This window comes from Pholis gunnellus (genome assembly GCF_910591455.1).
Source record: "Pholis gunnellus genome assembly, chromosome: 6".
NCBI classification, from domain to species: domain Eukaryota; kingdom Metazoa; phylum Chordata; class Actinopteri; order Perciformes; family Pholidae; genus Pholis; species Pholis gunnellus.
The window spans coordinates 8382904-8400616 of NC_136532.1; the positions used below are offsets into that span (position 1 = coordinate 8382904).

At 44.7% G+C, this 17713-nt stretch overlaps 1 protein-coding gene across 2 annotated transcripts in view; it reads right to left on the bottom strand.

The window, feature by feature from the left end:
* aopep (aminopeptidase O (putative)) overlaps nucleotides 1-17713 on the bottom strand; it is a 67219-nt gene that overhangs the window by 7924 nt on the left and 41582 nt on the right. For both annotated transcript variants that reach the window (XM_079161443.1, XM_079161442.1), the window contains 3 exons: nucleotides 5418-5534; nucleotides 505-591; nucleotides 261-409 (listed from right to left, as the gene is read on the bottom strand). In XM_079161443.1, coding sequence (XP_079017569.1) covers nucleotides 269-409; nucleotides 505-591; nucleotides 5418-5534 — 345 coding nt within the window. In that variant the 3' untranslated portion in view covers nucleotides 261-268. The remainder of the gene's footprint in view (nucleotides 1-260; nucleotides 410-504; nucleotides 592-5417; nucleotides 5535-17713) is intronic.

Here is a 17713-nt window from a genome sequence, read left to right on the forward strand (position 1 = left end):
ATTCACAAAAAAAGCTACACAAATGTATTTCTACTTTTCTGGTTGAGCTCGTCAGAAGAACTCTTCATGTTAATGATGATGAAAGTAGAATTCCACTAATTTACTGTGGGGTTGAAAGAAACAAAAGTGAAGAAGAAGAAGATGAAGATTTGCATTTTGCTTCTCAGTTTAACCTTAAGAATACTATCAAGGACACAGAACGGCATGACGAGCAGCATGGTCGGCACAAAGGCGATGAGAAGCGGCGAGTGAGACTTTACCTTGAGTGTCAGAGAACCATCTCCTCCACCACTCTGCGTGCCGATTGGTCAATTTCTTCCTGGACCAATGAGAGGCAACGACGGGCCAGAGCCTGCTGCTCAGGGTCCTCCTGCACCATCAGCTCCCCGTACAGATACACACCCATGGCCTAAAACACACACACACATAATCAATGACTTCATTTCAGTAAAAGTGTTTCATTGTATCAAACAGGATTCACGTTCAACAGTTGTGTCTATTTACTTGGTGATGAACCAGAAAGGTTTCCACATCTCCGTAGGCTCGAGTGTACGCATGTTTGACCACCAGCTCACACCAGCGATGTTTGACCTGAAACCAAAACAGAGGACAACATACAACAACTATGAATGGAATCAGAAACCAAAACATTCATTTCATTATTTCAAATCCGGCCTTGATATAGAACATGTCATATTTTAGAGAAGCACGACGTTGTCAACATGGACCGACACAGAACCAAGAAGTCAAAGAAAAGAATATTATTGGTATTTTAAAAGAAGTGAAATCCCACAATTGCCACTTCAAAGTAAAGACATGAAAAACAATTTGCCCCGTTCATCATGACCATAGTGTTATATCTGAAGCTATGTAAGGTCACCGGTGTTTGTAATTACAGAATGTATGTTGTTCATTCAAAGCTGACCACATGAAAGCTTTACCGACGTGCATAGACTCCTTTATGAGACAATATGAAGTTATGAGGGATAAATGACTGTTAAACATAATTTATACCACGAATTAAAAAACAAATCATAAAAAAAGTAGATGATGGCAAAGATCTATAACATGTTTATTTCATTTTTATGCTTTTTGGCCAGTGCACTCACACAATACTGTGAACAGGTCTCCCTCGATGCCAGTAACAAAAGACAAACGGCTCATCCGACAAAGCTGGAAGCGGCTCCGCTGACAATGAACAGATTCATCCAGAATCGGAGGATTAACGGACGTGAACTTTGTTTTAGAAAGGAAACCATCTCAATGTAAAGTTCACGTTTAAAAGTTCTATTCAATCCTCTGACAATGTGCATGCGTATGTCCTCAGTGTGTGTGTGTTTTTGTTACTGTATGTGTGTATCCGTGTGTGTGTGTGTGTGTGTGTGTGTGTGTGTGTGTGTGAAAGCTAATTCCTGGCCTTTCTCCCAGAGGATCAATAGGAGCTCTGTTGCCGCGGTTACAGGAGAGATCAGAGACTGGCTCTGTCCCTGCCTCAGCCATCATCCTTCATCATCTGCTATGGGCGTGCACGTGTGCGTGTGTGTGCGTGTGCGTGGGTACACAGTGCACGTGTACATGGATACGGACTTGTGGAGGAGGTCGACAGAGGACGATAAAAGAGACGGAAGAGCGATAAGAAAAATGAAGATGAAAACATCTTTTAAAGCACTGTCACTACTTTAAAGCCTGATAGTTTCCTTTGGCTGTTTCTTTTTTTTTTCGTGGGCATTTCTATCTTCTCCATAACTATGTCCACACACTCAGGAAAATAAACTAGTCCTGTGGAGAGTGCTGTGGCCGAGCGTGGGTGATTGATTCTCAAGCTCAAGCTTTGGGCATTTCTACAGCGCCTGTACAGAGACTCATTTTGAGGCAGCACTCTAGGAAGGAGCCAAATGGATCTACCTGCGACAGTGTTCACACGCTTTAATGGGAGCTTTTGCTTTGTTTTGTTTGTGCCAGAAATGTTGCGCTGCCCCATCTGTTTATGCAGCACGAGAATGGAGATGCAATGCTCCATTTAGGACAGACCCATTTAAATCCTCACATTACCTCCGTCACCTCCTCAATAAACATGAGGTTAATTGGTCTCAGAAGGGCTTTCTACTTCCTGTTTTGTCCAAATTTAAAAACTTCCTTTATCCTTATATTCTCTGCCTCGGTTTGCTCTGGAAAAGCTGCAAAAATCCCAAATCAGACAAAGGGTACAAGGTAAGTGTTCCGTGCTCTCCTATCGTCTCCCCACATGGGAACAAGGATACGTACGTGTGTGTCTGTGTTCATGAAAGTTGGAGTGTGCACAAGTGTGTACAGTATGTGTGCCCTCTGGTGCCAGCGCTGCCCTTCTGGCCTGCGTAGCCCTGGCAGCTGTTCCCTGCGCTGGGTTACATTCCTGGGGAGAGCCCTGGGGCAGAGCAGCTGCCTGGTGCACCTCTCCTTACCCCCCTTTTTTTTAAACATTTTTTTTTTTTTACTCGGTTTCCTCTCGCTGGGCCTCTCTCTTTCTCTCTGACAGCACATGCAATAACACGGTGACATTCCTTCATTTATTACTGCACCCGTACCCCTCCTTCCCCCTACACCACCACCACTAATTCCGACGCTAACGTACTCCGTGTGTGCTCGCACTTACCATGACCAACAAAGAATCCAATAGACAAGACGCGCAAAAGCGTGACGTGAAGATGCACGTGAGATGTTACGGTCTTGACTTGTACGCAGAGTGCATGCTGTATAATACTTTCCTTTCAACTCGGGCTGCAACTAACACTTATATTCATAACGTATACATACATTGCATTTGCTTGAAATATTATTTAAATATTATTTAACCGTGTGGCAGTGCAACACGGTGAAGAAGACCTGCTCCCTATGTAGATATTATTAAGGGCTCATTCAAAGCTAACGGAAACCAACTTTCAGGTGAATATACACTAATAAACACATAGTTTAAAAGATTATCAAAATATTTGACGCTTCATTGACTGTCAACCGACTAACCGACTAGTCTGTGCTCCATCACACTATCTAATTATAGCCGCCATTATTACTTTTAGGGCTGGAAGGGGATTCCCTCCTCTTTGATCGTTCTCAGTTTTTACTTTTAGGGGAAGTTTTTCTTGTTCACTCGAGAAGCTGTTTTTGTTTCCAGTCTGAAGCCCACTGAGACTGTCATTGTGATGAAAGGCTATACAAATAAACTTTCTTTTAGTTTCTACTTAGACACTCCTTGGTTTATTATAACTCTCCTCTTTCTCGCATGTTGTTGTGGACCCAGACGTTGATGTGGTCCAGTGACGTCTCCGGTCTCGGCCTAACCTGGGCGCGAACAGACAATGCGTCCTGTGTGCTTGACCGACAGATGGCCAGTCGACGCACACTAGCATGCATGTTCGCTCTCACAAAAATCAGAAATGCACTAACGAAACCGCTCGCATGCATGCGCACATACATGCACACGCGGACATAAGGGTCACGCAGCATGTTGCATCACATGAGGCTCATATGAAAGGAATGGGAACAGTCATGGACTCTCTCTCTCTCTCTCATACATGCGAACACATGCTCCGGCTCACAGGCTCACTCACACTGATATTCATGGTCACTCGCACCGTTCACAAAGTGGTCCCACTGCACGCACGCTGGTGGTCGGCCACATATTTCCTTCCACTATCGTGTACATGCTCACGCAAATCCCACACACAGAATCTTTAGCTTGCACGCCAGCCTTCTCAGCACCTTTAACCCAGATACAGCTACCAGGTATGTGCTGTGTTGCACAACGTATCGCTATAAACTTCTATCCGCTGCTTGTGAGACGTTCTCAGCTACTAACTAGGTGGTAAAACAGTACGTAACACCACACTGTGCTTCTAACACCATATTAAGTTGTAATTAGGTGTGATGTAATGTGAAAATACCTTATAAAATGGATAAATGAAATTTGTTAAATAGCAAATCAGGATCGTCCCTCATTAAGGTGGTATGAAATCATCATCAGAAGAGATTTATACTGTGCGCACTGATGACACAGTTGTATTACAGGGTGAACAATCTGTGCCGTGTTTTATCACAACGCATTCTGAGTCGACCTATTACTAACCGCTCTTCAGAAGCCATGAGAATCACTCTTATAATCCAGTATTCATTATTCTCTAGGAGTAAAACAGCGAGGGGCTACAGAGGCTCAGTCTTGTGTTTGTCCAAGAATTTTAGGGATGCAGTACCAGACGAAGAAAAGCTGAGTTAGAAGATGAATACAATCGGACCAGAGCGGGAGAGAAAGAGAGAAAGAGAGAGGAGAATAAATGGCCACATTTATAAGGAGAGATGTAGGTGATTAACCTCCTCTGAATGAGATTACTAACATTACGACAGGACCATTGCCTTTAGGCAGGTGCGTGCAGGAGTGTGTATGTTTGCGTATGAGAGAAAGAGTGTGTCTTTCCATGCATGGCTTTGTGCATAATGGCCCTGTGTATTTTTAGCGAACACTGGAAGTTTTTCCTGGAAATTGCAGATGAGAATCTGCTTTCATATGCCGGGAAGTCTGACTAAAGAGGCATGAACCTGAAGCTGGACCCAAGGCCAAACGCAAAGTGGCCTCGGCTTGTTGACCGCGAGGTTAAGTACTTCAATTAAATGCAAGATAGTAACATCAAGGGCAGAATACATTCGCAGAATCAGACTTCTAGCTAATAAAGTGAGAGAAATACGTTAACATTTCTAAATTAGATGCAAGTTTTTATATTTGTGAGAACTTGAACGAGTGGCCTGACTGTGAGTTTGGAATGTAAATAATAAAAATGTCCTTTGATGAAACTTTAAATGTCTAGGTTCAATACAATTACTGCGTACAACCGAACATCTGAGCCCCATTATAGGCATTACGGCCCCAACAAAACAGCTCAAAAACTAAATATGCATCAAGTTTTTCTTTTCAAGACGAGCCTTGTGTTAACAACGGAGTTTAGCGTGGACAGTTTACGGGCTCTGCCGCAGCTGTGTTTTCACACTCAAGCTCCTGTACTGAGAGCTGTACAGTAAAGAGCTCCTCAGCCGCCAACACACACAGCTGCAGAGCACAAACACAGACAAGAAATACACACACACTCTCTCTCTCACAAACATCGTTAATAGTACCATTAAGGAACACTGCGCAGTACTAAAACATTAAGGAAATACTTGTGGGATTTAGTCAGTAATGGTGGCTGTAAAGAAAAGAGCTGCTATCACAGCAGAATTTACTACACATTACCAAGCGATGCGCCTTGGGATGAGAGGGGAGAGGAAACCGTCTACATTTCATTCTTGGAGGAGTTCATGGAGCTCGGATGCATATGCTCACTTGTCTGAGCATGTGTGTGTGGGGGTGAATATTTGCATGTGTATGTGTGTGTGTGTGTGTGTGGTCTTACCTCAGCGTCTTGATTCTGTAGGTTGTAAGTTCTCTGCAGAGCGCGCAACGCTGCCCCGCTCAGCTCCTCTTCCTCCAGCAGAAGCTCCAGAAGCATCACTAGCTGCTCCGACGTCACCTGAGGAGACAAAACGAGTCGTGAGATTCATAGCGCTGACTTACACAACCTCGTAAAATATATTGAGACATATTATTGGATATTATGAGGGGGGGGGGGGGGGAGTCACATTCCCCTTGCATCAGCAGTTTCAAACTACCAAACTAGAAAAAGTATTACCATATTGCATGCGGTGAGTCTGTTCTCAAACACATTTATGTTTATTTTATATTCTAAAAGATTTATTCATTTTCTTTTCAGTGCTTGGAAAAAAAATGCCTCAATATAAGTCAGGCAATTAATGAGGGCTTTCAAACGGAGGGAACGGTAGCATAATGAAACAGAGCTGAAGAGGCGATTAAATAAATATGGAAAACCAAGCGAATCTTGTACAACTGGGAAATATTACAAAATAGACAAAAGAGGACAGATGACAGGAAAATATTAGGATTTGAATCAAGGGCAGAGAGAAATGTGAAACAAAGCAATGAAGTTGTCTTTTTTGATATTGCCCTATTGAAGAGGAACAAAGGGAGAGGCACTGCTCAGGGACACCCGCTGCCAAAACAAAGACATCTTTCAGAATATTTAGTCCTCGCAGGTTGTAACACTGCAATAAAATCCCCGATTGCACCAAAGACGGAGCCAAAAAATGAAGAAAGGGAAGAACAGTTTTCAGGAAATAGGAAATGCTTCACTGTGGCTTCCTAATAGCGCATGTACTGAATGCGCTGTCCTGAGGTAAACCTAAAGGAAACAACCTATTTTCTTCTAATGACTAACATCTTCAGGGACGGCTGAACACTCAGCGGTGAATTTGGACGATTATTCTGAGGATGGATGTGGGCAGCGATATGAGAGAGCGACTTCCTCCTCTGGAGAGAGCTGTGCCCAGCCTTGCCCGCCACTCCTCTGCTTACACCCAGCACTCACAGCCACACTTTCTCTCTCGTCCCACTCTGGGACACAATTAATGGCTGACGGCCCTGCAGAGACTGATGTGAAAATAGGTTTAAAGTGTGTGTGTGTGTGTGTGTGTGTGACTGAGCGAAGCAGAGCCCGAGAGAGAGAGAGAGCGATAGCAAAGGAGGGGAAAAAGGAAAGTGACGGAGGAGGAGGAAGACGGACAAAACTCTCAGGAAAACACATCCAGCAGAGAATGAATTATATATTTTGTAAAGAGCCTATTCATTAAAGCTATCTTTGGTAAACAACCTCCGAAGCGCTGCTGGGAAAAGCCTGACCTAAAACCAGGAAGTATTTCAGCATGTAGCTGTTGGAGCTGAGGGAATAACACCCATACTCCAGCTGGCAAATGGTCAAATCAAACACCACTAATGCTATACACACACACACACACACACAGACTGATGATCGTCTAACTCCATGGAAAATCTGATATCCAGTCCTGCCCTTCACCCTCTATCGACTCTCCGTCCACTCCTCCTTCCATTTTGTGAAGGCTGAGTGTTTTCTGAAGTGGCGTCTCCATCTCTAAAGGGTCTCTTTGGGGCCCACCCATGATCCTTCTCACCCTCCCACCCTTTGAAAAAGTGAGGAATCCACAGCAATAAAACACTGCACAATGCGTACACACACACACACACACACACACACACACACACACACACACACACCCCTCTGCGCTGTCTGTGAGGTCCTGTTGTGCCTGTATGTACTTATGTTGCTATGGTGGTAATCAATATGTCTGCACCAGTGTCTCCAGACACAAATTCCTGGTCAATGATGGTACATTACAAACCAATTTATAATCGTTCTTATCATTTCCACACAAACACTTATTCACAGGCAGAAACATGATTGTCTCTCTCATCACATCTAACATCTCCATCGTGAAGTCTCCTCCATCAACAGCAAGTAACATCGGCCTCCCTAAGCCGTCTACCGCTCATACGTCTACAACACAACTCACTCAAGTTACAACTTTGAGTTCTCCTTCCATTACACTACATTTCAGAGGGAAAATATTGCACTCTTCACTGCACAGTGTGCAAGGTTTTTTTTCCTGTGAATTGCTTGTGCTTGAGTACACAATTGGAATCCGGTGCAGCAAAGGCGGAGTCACTACTAACCTCCTCACCAAACCTCTTGTTTTATACTCATTTAAGCCACCTGCAAATGGCTCGACAACTGCTTTAAGGCTCCTCTTTTAAAAAGATGTAACTTCACATCGGTGACTGAACATGTTTTTCAGGGTAGCTTGAGTATGGTTGAGGTGGTGTGTGTGTGTGTGTGTGTGTGTGTGTGTGTGTGTGTGTGTGGGTGGGTGAAATAGAGGGAGAGGGAGAGAGCAATTATTGGGGGAAAGGTGAGCTCCATGGCTGAGCACTCCTTTATTAGTGGGTAGAGCCTGAAGAATGGCACACAAACAGTTACAAACAGCCCGTACACACAGCTAAACACACACACACACACACACAGTCCCATGTCATGACCAGGTCATGTAACTCCAACAATAGCCCTTAATAGTACGGTGCTGAAAGCAGTTTACCACTGAAGGGGGTAAAGTATCCCCCTCTATCTCAACGATTCTTGAGAAAAGATCTCCTCACACACGCACACACACACACACACACACACACACACACACACGCACGCACACGCACACACACACACACACAAAGTAGAATGTGGCCACATGAAAGAAGCATTTCATTCCCATTCTGTCCGTCAAAGCTGAGGAATGCTAATGCTGCAACAAACAGAATGCACAGTCTCTCTCTTTCTCTGTCTCTCACATACACAGACAAACGCACACTCAGACCGCCTGTAATCTCAACCTTATGGACATTATGTTTAAAACAATGCACACACCAACATGCATTACATACAACCGCTGACATGGGTCAGTTGCACCAGTTCTATATTGAGTCGAGTCTGGCAAGGAACCTCTGGGAAATATGCAGCCGAAATGTCCCCTTCACTCGCTGACCTAAACCTCTACAGAACAATGACACGCACACGCACACGCACACACACACACACACACACACACACACACACACACACACACACACACACACACACATATATGTCCATGCATGCACAAATACAGACTGTTTACCTCGGTGAGAGACAGCTGAATGAGACAAACAGCTACAGTAAACACAGGATATGATGTCCACCACAAACTATAAATGAAAAAGAGCATATATAGCTCAGTGTGTGTGTGTGTGTGTGTGTAGATGTGTGTGTGTGTGTAGATGTATGTGTGTGCACTGCGTTACATGGTATACATGGAGGAAAAAGTCAAAAGGAGGAAGCAGCGTTGTTTTATTCGTGCGTGTGTCAGTGTGTGTGTGTGGGTGTATGGGACCAAGGGACTGAGCAACATTAGTCACGCTACTGCTGCTGTATAACGTGTTCGCGGAGCACAAAATGAATCGGAGCTCTTTAGCCTTTTGTGCAGAATGTGGACACACACTCGCAGCAACAACTGAAGCTTTATTGTGATATTTCTACCCTGAACACTGATCGGTATCAATAAGAGTTAAGAGTTGCATATAAACTGTCTTCTGTGAGTCTCAGGCTCCTCTGCACTTCCTTTTCTGAGACAGTGTAAAAGACGGAAAAGGGTTGTCCAAATAATAAATAATTAAAAACTGTCAATCTTTTTCTGTCGCTTTCCAATAATCCATCACTTGTTCAGCATTTCCATGGCAACGGCACTGAGTACCACTCTGTGTCCTTTCTCCAGGAGCCTTTATGCATCGACGGGATCAATCCAAAGAATTTCCATTTTCTCCATCTGTCACTTACATCACATCACACGCATCCTCTGTGCTAAAGAGCCTCATGGTTCACATCCCTTTAAGTCTCCTGTTACAGCGAGGTCACTCGCCACTTACCCTCACATCTGTACAAGAGGAACCCGAGATAACCCCTGCTCACTGAATCATCACTCTCCTGCTTCTACTCGCACTGAACTTACTTACTCCTACTTTAGGTCTTTTCTCAATAGACTCTCTCAAGCATGATGGCGTGAACCCCGACATTCCTTTGGGTTATTTGTAATGATAATCGGGAAAGCTAAACTCATTGAAAGTTACTGGTAATAAGAAATAATAAAGGGAAATGACAAAACATGTGGAAAAGACAAATAACAGACAGAGAGCGAGACACCCCTCCAAAGGGATTGTGTAAAACAAGTCAACAATTGGACTAACTTACCATACAATCTATATAATGACTCCAAAGAACGCAAGAGAAGCTCTTTCTATGCCTTTGGCACCGTTGAAAGGAATACAGAGGTGTTGCAAATGCATTCTTTTCCTCCCATACCTCTCTCTCCTCTCTTCCTTCTCTCGCTCCCTACGTCCGTACCACTGAGCAGAGTGTGCTGCTTGTTCAGTCACACTGCATTATGGGGAGTGGAGACATTGGATAACTGTGACATTATAAAACCAAACTGTGAAAGGCCATTGAATCGTGTATGCGTGCATGCGTGTGTATGTGTATGTGTGATGCCATTCAGCCGCTCGGCTGCCTTTTATTTCTGTCTGACCGCAGGCTCGTAAAAACACACTCTGGCACCAGCAGCTAAAGGCCTCAGCCCACGCCTCAGGTACTAAGGTTTCACTCATTCTTTCCCTCAAATCCCTCCCTTTCTCTCTCCCTCTGCCTCTGTCTCCATGACTGTCTGCTCCCCGTCTCCATACCAACTCCTTTCCACTGGACCAAACTGCGTGCCTGGCTCCTCCAATTATAAGCCCCTCCTTGCTTCCTTTATCTCTCTCCGTCCGACTTTATTTTACACTTGATTTAAGGGCCCGAGCATTCATCTGCTCAAACTGCAGCGGCGGGCTCGGGTCTTGAGGAGAAACAGTACGCAAAGCAGCTGTTAAGATTCTCTCAACAGCCATGACAGCATAAATAGCATCACAAATACTTAGACTTTTAATTAGGTTTTTACTGCGCTTTAAAGCTGCATAGAAGTAAAATGTGGAAAAACATAGCAGATGGTCAGGAATAAAACCAAATGATGTAAAGAAACTGTTCAGTGGCTCTGGAATAATACATGTTGGCAAGTGGTCTTTTAGCTCTCTGAAATCCCGACACCATCTCTATCACTTTGATATATTGTGTATACAACAGTAAAATATTGACCATTTCTCACCAATGAATGAGGTGCAAAGGTAACAAATAAATTGAGTCTTACTACCATTCCCAGTAAGAAACAGATGGCTTTCATTAAGGATCACATACATAGTCACATGTTAGCAGGGAGCCCCTCTCACACAGTAGCAGCAGTCTCTGCTCCAGCTACTGTGTGGAGTTTAGTGTAAGGCACAGCAGCAATGAGAGGACCCTATAAATATAAAACCTATAAACATGATAAATGGCTGAAGAAAAATACAGTCATACAATGTGGGGATATGATATTGCAATCTTGTGGTTTCACAAGGTCTGAAAAGACATTATAAAACGGCCTGCTGACATCATAGGTTCTGTAAACCAATTTCGGGAAATGGATGGGAGCGCACGCACGCACGCACGCACAGATACACACACAGGAGATGCTGAAAGGTCATCTGTGAGTCACATGGTACCATTTCAACTTGTGAAATGGAGCTGTCTCCTGTGCTACCATCGCCTCAAATGATGTCACACCTGCTGCTGCTGCTGCACGGTGACGATCTCACAGATAGTGCCGGTCACAGACTGATGACCTCGGCGATGACAAGCTGCGACTGTCTATCTGCAATCTATTCATTAACAGCATTCATTCTTTGTTTTTCAATTTTGGAAAACGGCTTTAATCAACGACCACAACATCTCTCCGGAGAGCGAGATGAGGATGTGTTTGTGTGGGTGGATCTGGCTGCAATCAGTCGAGAAACCTAATCAGGAAGCAAAACATATAGAGAGCTTTCGAGAGAGTCGGACGCGGTGGGACAAGAGAAACGGGCACAAAGCTTTCAAAGTTTTGACCTCGCAATCGCGATTGACTGTCTGGATCAATTGTCTCATCGATGCATCTTCTGACACGAGCACATGCGCCGGCAACCGGCAAAGAGTCAAGAGATGTTCACCAGCATGAGTATAATGCAGGAACAAATATTCACAGCACGTATGCACGTACGCCAATCAACAGGGCCCATTTGGAAAACAAACAAGTCTATAATGTGCCTCATTTACGCCGTGTTAGTCAAGTGTGCTAGATACAATTCAGAGCATGTACGCACAGGACAGCTGGATGTGCTCTACATGAAGGCCTTGAGCGTACTTTCTTTCCAATTCCCCAATATTTAACCCAGTCTACGGCCACACATGTTCGTGTGAACGTATGTGTTTGATCAGCTGCTGGTTGTTAGGACGGGTAGCCCGGGTAGTATCTGCTCCTTCCACCCCCACTTCTTGCTTCCTGGCCTTCAAATTCACAGTCTCAGGCCAACCCAAAAGCAGCGTGGGGTCACGGCGGGGTTGCCAGTGAGGGGTTAAACTGAAAAAGCACACACGGTGGGTCCGGCGGAGGCGATTGACTACTTGCTCTGAGGGGGAATCAACCGGGCAAACATACACAAAAGCACAAAGAAACACTCTTACACGAAGCGCATGTTCTAGTACAACGCGCACTTTCATCAGGCACGCGGCACGAAATTGTTGGGCCCATCAGATAGCTTTCCTTTACTGTCTCAACACTTTGTTCTATTCGTTGTGCAGGTGGGGCGTTTGTTATGTAAAATTCTATGTTCCTGCAATTTGGCATTGATCGTGAAGGCAATTAACATGTTTTCTCTCCTACTCATCACTGCTCTGACTCATACTCATTCACACATACACACACCTCCGAAACAGGGGAAGTTTAATTAATCTCTGGCACTTGGTGCTTTGACGCAAGCCACAAATCTCACTGTCTCCAGTGAATGCCTCCCTCGCCTCCCTCTTACCATTTCGCCTCCTCCCACAACCCGTTGTTCCATTCCCGATGGAGACACAAACAACTCCTCCAACACATTTCACCTCGATTTTGGAAAGTGCATTTTCCTTGGCACTTCTTGTGCTGCTGTTGTTCTGGGGAGGCAGAGACAGGCATGGGCCTCGTCCTCATTGTCCCTCGCCACCTTTCACCAGAAGGGTATAACAAGCCCCATTTGATCCAACGGCCCTCCATGCAGGTGCCCTAACCAACCGGTAGGAGTCACATCAAGGGATTGAACTCGGCTCTCGAGTGTTTTTCCCCTGCACTGCCCGTATGCCTTTGAAAAAGAGAGAGGCCTTTGAAACAGATCTGGAACAAAAGGACTCTTGTTTGTTCGAGAGAGAAAAATCTGCAGCATTTGTACTACAGTGACACATCCAAACAGCTGGACGGCAGCTTAGACAAAGAGAGAGGTGAGGAGAAAGGGGATGGTGGAGAACAGGGACATACAGGATGTAGTCATTTTATGCTCATTGTGACTGATTGTTCACAATATAGTCAGTTATATCACAGATTACTGCTACTCAATGAACACTTAAGGTACGGAAGTATGAAATGTGACTCTGAAAATAGCACCCAGGTTTAATTTCCTCATGTCATTTATTCTGGTCTGATCCTGAAAGGGTGAGAGGAGCCTGGGGGTCCTGGTTAAATATTATCCCTGGGGGGGTGGGAAACCAAAACAAAAAAAACAGCGGCTACCATCCACACTGCGGTTTCCTGTACGGGGTAGTGGATAAATATTATCAGTGGTGTGTGCTGCTCTTGATTATAATAATTACTTGGGTTAATAGGGCACAGAGACAAACAGAAATGTCAAAAAAGGGTCAAAGCATGCTGGCAATTTTACCAAGCCAGTTCCAGTGGTTAGGTTCCTAAATGTCAGGACACACACTCTGAAAGCAAAAGCAAAAGCGCACACACACACACACACATCCATGTACGCACACAGGCAGCTGAGATTCATCTGTTCAAGCCGGGTTTAGCTGCATGACAACAATAATAGGGGTAAAACCCAAAACACGCACCAGTGATGACCTCCAGTGTGGAGAGATAGCATCTACTGCTGTTAAAAGATACGCTGAGAAAGAGAGGTAAAGAGCCAGAGGGGGCGGAGGAAAGATGGGATGACTCTGGCAGGCCGAGTCCAACATGAAGGAGAGTGGCAGCAAAGAGATGAGAAGGGGAGAGAAGACACCCGGGAGAGGCCAACATAGCCAGATACATCAAAGAGAAAGGTCACGTTCAGGAAGAGACTCCGAGTGTGTCTTTCTGCATTTGTGTGGGCCATGTTAACGTGTTTGAAACGCAGACAGACATCTTTGTTTGTTGGTCTTTGTATGTATTTGTGCGCGTGCGTGCGTGCACAGTATGTACAGTATGTGTGTTGTCTCCTGTGTGAACTCCAGCTTGGCTGGGTTTAAGCAGTTCGAGCTGACAAGAGGTATGTGGGATGGATTGAGCCCAGATATCTGCTGCACAGACAGACATGCACACACAGCTGTGGAATCACGCACCACCACAAAAGACACACACACACACACACACACACACACACACACACACACACACACACAAACACACAGGAAGAAAAAAAGAGGTCGATATTAGAGACCGACAGAAGACACCACAGAAACATTAGGGAGATGGAGTAAGAGAGACCATCTCACAGAGGCAGCAATGGGGAAAACAGATGGAAAGAAATTCAAAACTTGTTGTTTACTTTGCATTTGAACCCGAGGAAGACAATCCTTCTGTATTTTTCCTATGATAAGACCACATCCAGCTTAGCAACACATGATATGCCAGACTGGGGAGCTGAAGCTGTCGCCTGCAGTATGGCTGTTGGCAACAACTGAACGGCTTCTATTTGTGTCTGTCTGAATAGTAGACACTAGACTTTTGGAAAGATTAAGACAGTAGTTCTATGTTGTCATCCCCCGGCAGTGTGAATGACAGTATACACAGCTTCGTTGTTTGCGATAATACATGTTCATCATCACCGCGACTGGTTTCAAAGTCTATTTGCAAATATTTTACAGCACTTTGTTCCTCACAGCAGGACGAATACAAGTTCAAGAGAAATCACAATGCCTCTAATGTTTGGTAGAAAGAACATTTCTCAACTGAAGCTAAACTAGATTACTGATTTGATTTGAACTGATTATCCGACAGTCATTTCTAAACAAACATGCCAAACATTCACTTGTTCTAGCTTCTGTGTATATTCTATTTGACAGTAAATTGAGTATGTTTGGATTTTTGTCCGTTGGTCAGACAAAATGAGCCATTTTGGAGATATTACCTTGGGATTTAGGAAGTTGTGATGGGTATTAACAATGCTGCTTTTGGGACAAACATTTTTATAAATCATAGAGCATGAATTCGACTGTGACCTAAACAAATAAGCAAAGAGCATCACAGGCCAGACAGTCACTGTGACGACACACTGCCCTTAAACACACTGTCCGATCTCTTAGACACTTACTTATTGGTCTCGTGTGCAGGGATTTCTATAATCTCCAGCGTCTATGAGCCTGAGTAGTATACAGCTGCCATTACTTTGCGTGCATCTGTGTGTGTGTGTGTGTGTGTGTGTGTGCGCGCGTGCTTGACAAGGCTAATTGCGTCAGGGCTGTCTGAGGGCGCTGTCGGCTCCCAAGTCATTACCAAGAAAGACAGATGTTTTAGCACTCAGCACGCCGCATTCATACGTGCACGCACAGACACACAATCACAACTTTACGTACTGTACCTATGAAAGCTACGAGGTGACGCCCCAATCGGGTTTTATGTGAAAAGCACCGATTCATTTCCCACCACTAAAAAAAAAGCCAGCACCATTTTACAGCCCAGCCCAATATTGAACACGACTCTACATTAAATATCTGGCCAAAGCATCGCTAGGTTTAACTACGCAACCTCCACGCTACAGTGCATTTTTATAGCATTGCATTATATTCAACGTCGAAATTTGCGAATGAATTGGCTCCAAAGTGAACAATGTGTTTTTGTGTGTGTGCTTGTTTTGTGGCAGCAGCCATATTCTGCCTCTCTCTCTCTCTCTCTCTCTCTCTCTCTCTCTCTCTCTCTCTCTCTCTCTCTCTCTCTCTCTCTCTCTCTCTCTCTCTCTCTCTCTCTCTCTCTCTCTCTCTCTCTCTCTCTCTCTCTCTCTCTCTCTGTGTTTTCCATGTGTGCTGGAAAGACAAACACAGCTGCACTTTAATGACACTCGAATGCTTCTGGGATTCAGAATACGTGGACGTGTATATGTGCGTGTGTGCGTCAATGTTCTTCTTGACCACTTCAGTGAAAAGCCTGTTGAAGCTACTCTTGCTCTGTATAACTACCCCTCCACGTTTGTGTGTGTGTGTGTGTCTGTTTGTGTGTGCATGCATGGGTGCGTTCCTCAGAGTCATGAAGCCCTAAGTGGTATTTCTGAGCAGCCATGAAATAGCTTGTCAGCATCGTCAATCTTGACTGTTGATCTCTTTGCACTCACACCCCCCCCTTTCAACCGTATGCCCCCCATTCACAAACACATATATACACAGGCTCACGCACGCAAAGCACGCAGACTGCAGGGAGTCCCCGGACGAGATGAGACAGGCTGCGAGCTTAAAATGACCCCGAAAAACAGAACTGCCGCTGAGTGATAAATGAGACAAATACACGCTGGCACTCTCTCCCTCTCACTCTCATTCCGTCTTGCTCTCCGTCATTAACACAACACAAATGGAGCCATCTCCTCTCTCTCCTCTCCTCCCATCTCTACATATTAATCCTCCCATCTCTAACACTTGCCCCCGCTGATGAATTTCTCTTAGATTTTTAGTACCCATCAAAAGGGAAAACAGTTTTCACTCTCCATCAGCGCGGATGTCAGGAACTTGAGGATGAAATGGAGCGTAAAACAGCCCCATGTTGTAATTTTTGTTAGATTTTGTGATGGCATTCAAATGGACCAGACAGCACCACTTCTGTCTGTCATGTACACTTTTACAGACATTGTGTTTTACTTTCGGTCAGTTTACGCAGTAATATGCTGCCATACTACGGCATGAGTTTCACAAGTTAAACTCTGGGGTCATATATAGTGGGAGCGTTGCCACTCACCAGTGCCATAAAGCATGTTCTGTAGAAGTAGTGTTCAGATTTAGAGCTTACTGCATCAGCGTTGTCACAAAACAAACACCGTACAGACTTTTATTCAAACACAAGTGAGCTGAAAAGTTTCATTGACAGGTACTGCTGGATCCACAGCTTATTGATGCACGGTCAGTGTAAGTGAATGGCGACTCAAACAGCAGTTGTTTGCCACAATGATCCCTTGATTCCCAGACAATCCGTTTCTTCTGGTCAGCACTTTTCACAGCAGTTACTGCAGAAAATGACAAAGCCGGTAAGATACTTTTATTGATCGGTTGTTTTACTCCAGCTCTTTTGTCTCTTTAGTTGTTCTGGAGTCTCTCGTCTCTTTCTCCTCAGATTCTCTCTTCCTCTTTCACCATCTCTCACCGAGCTCACGAGTTCAGCCCCGAGGGAACCTTCGTCTAGTGTACTCAAAGGAAGGCCGTAATACATTCTTGTGTAGCAGCAGTACAGTATGTGTGTGTGCCTTTGTTTCGGTCCAGAGTCACGCCTACAAGAAAGTTAATTGTCTGCAAACCATTCCTTTTTCAGTGAGCAGTTCATACTCCGATAGGAGAGGTTAAATAAAAGCTAATGGTGCAACAAAGCTAATAAGCTACAATATGTCCATAATCTTTTCCTTTTAGTAACAATGGAAAAAGCTCATGATCATAGATGAAGATTGCTCATTTCCCTCTTCACCATGGCCATCTTTTACAATATGTGCATGGCTGGCGTTGCTGCACAAATCCACCTGTTCATCTGGCAACCCATTACTTGTGAACAACAACACGTCAGCCCTCGGCTTCACCACATGATGTCTCCATCATCGGAACGAACGCCACCAAAGCAGCCCAGACGGATCTCACGACACGGGTTGAAATGAGCCCAGTGAACTGATGCATCACTCTTTGCTTGACCCGTCACCTGAAACCAATCTGCCACGGAAGTCCCCAATCAGAATCAGCTCGACGCTTCAGACAGCACAGCTCCCAGTCTGACGGGTGCGCACAGACCCTCGATCACGATAAGACTTGACGAGGTAAGAAAAGTACAGAAACACGAATCGGACCCATAAAAGTGAGCCATAGCCGCATAATAAACTCCCTGTGACAGCAAGTCATAG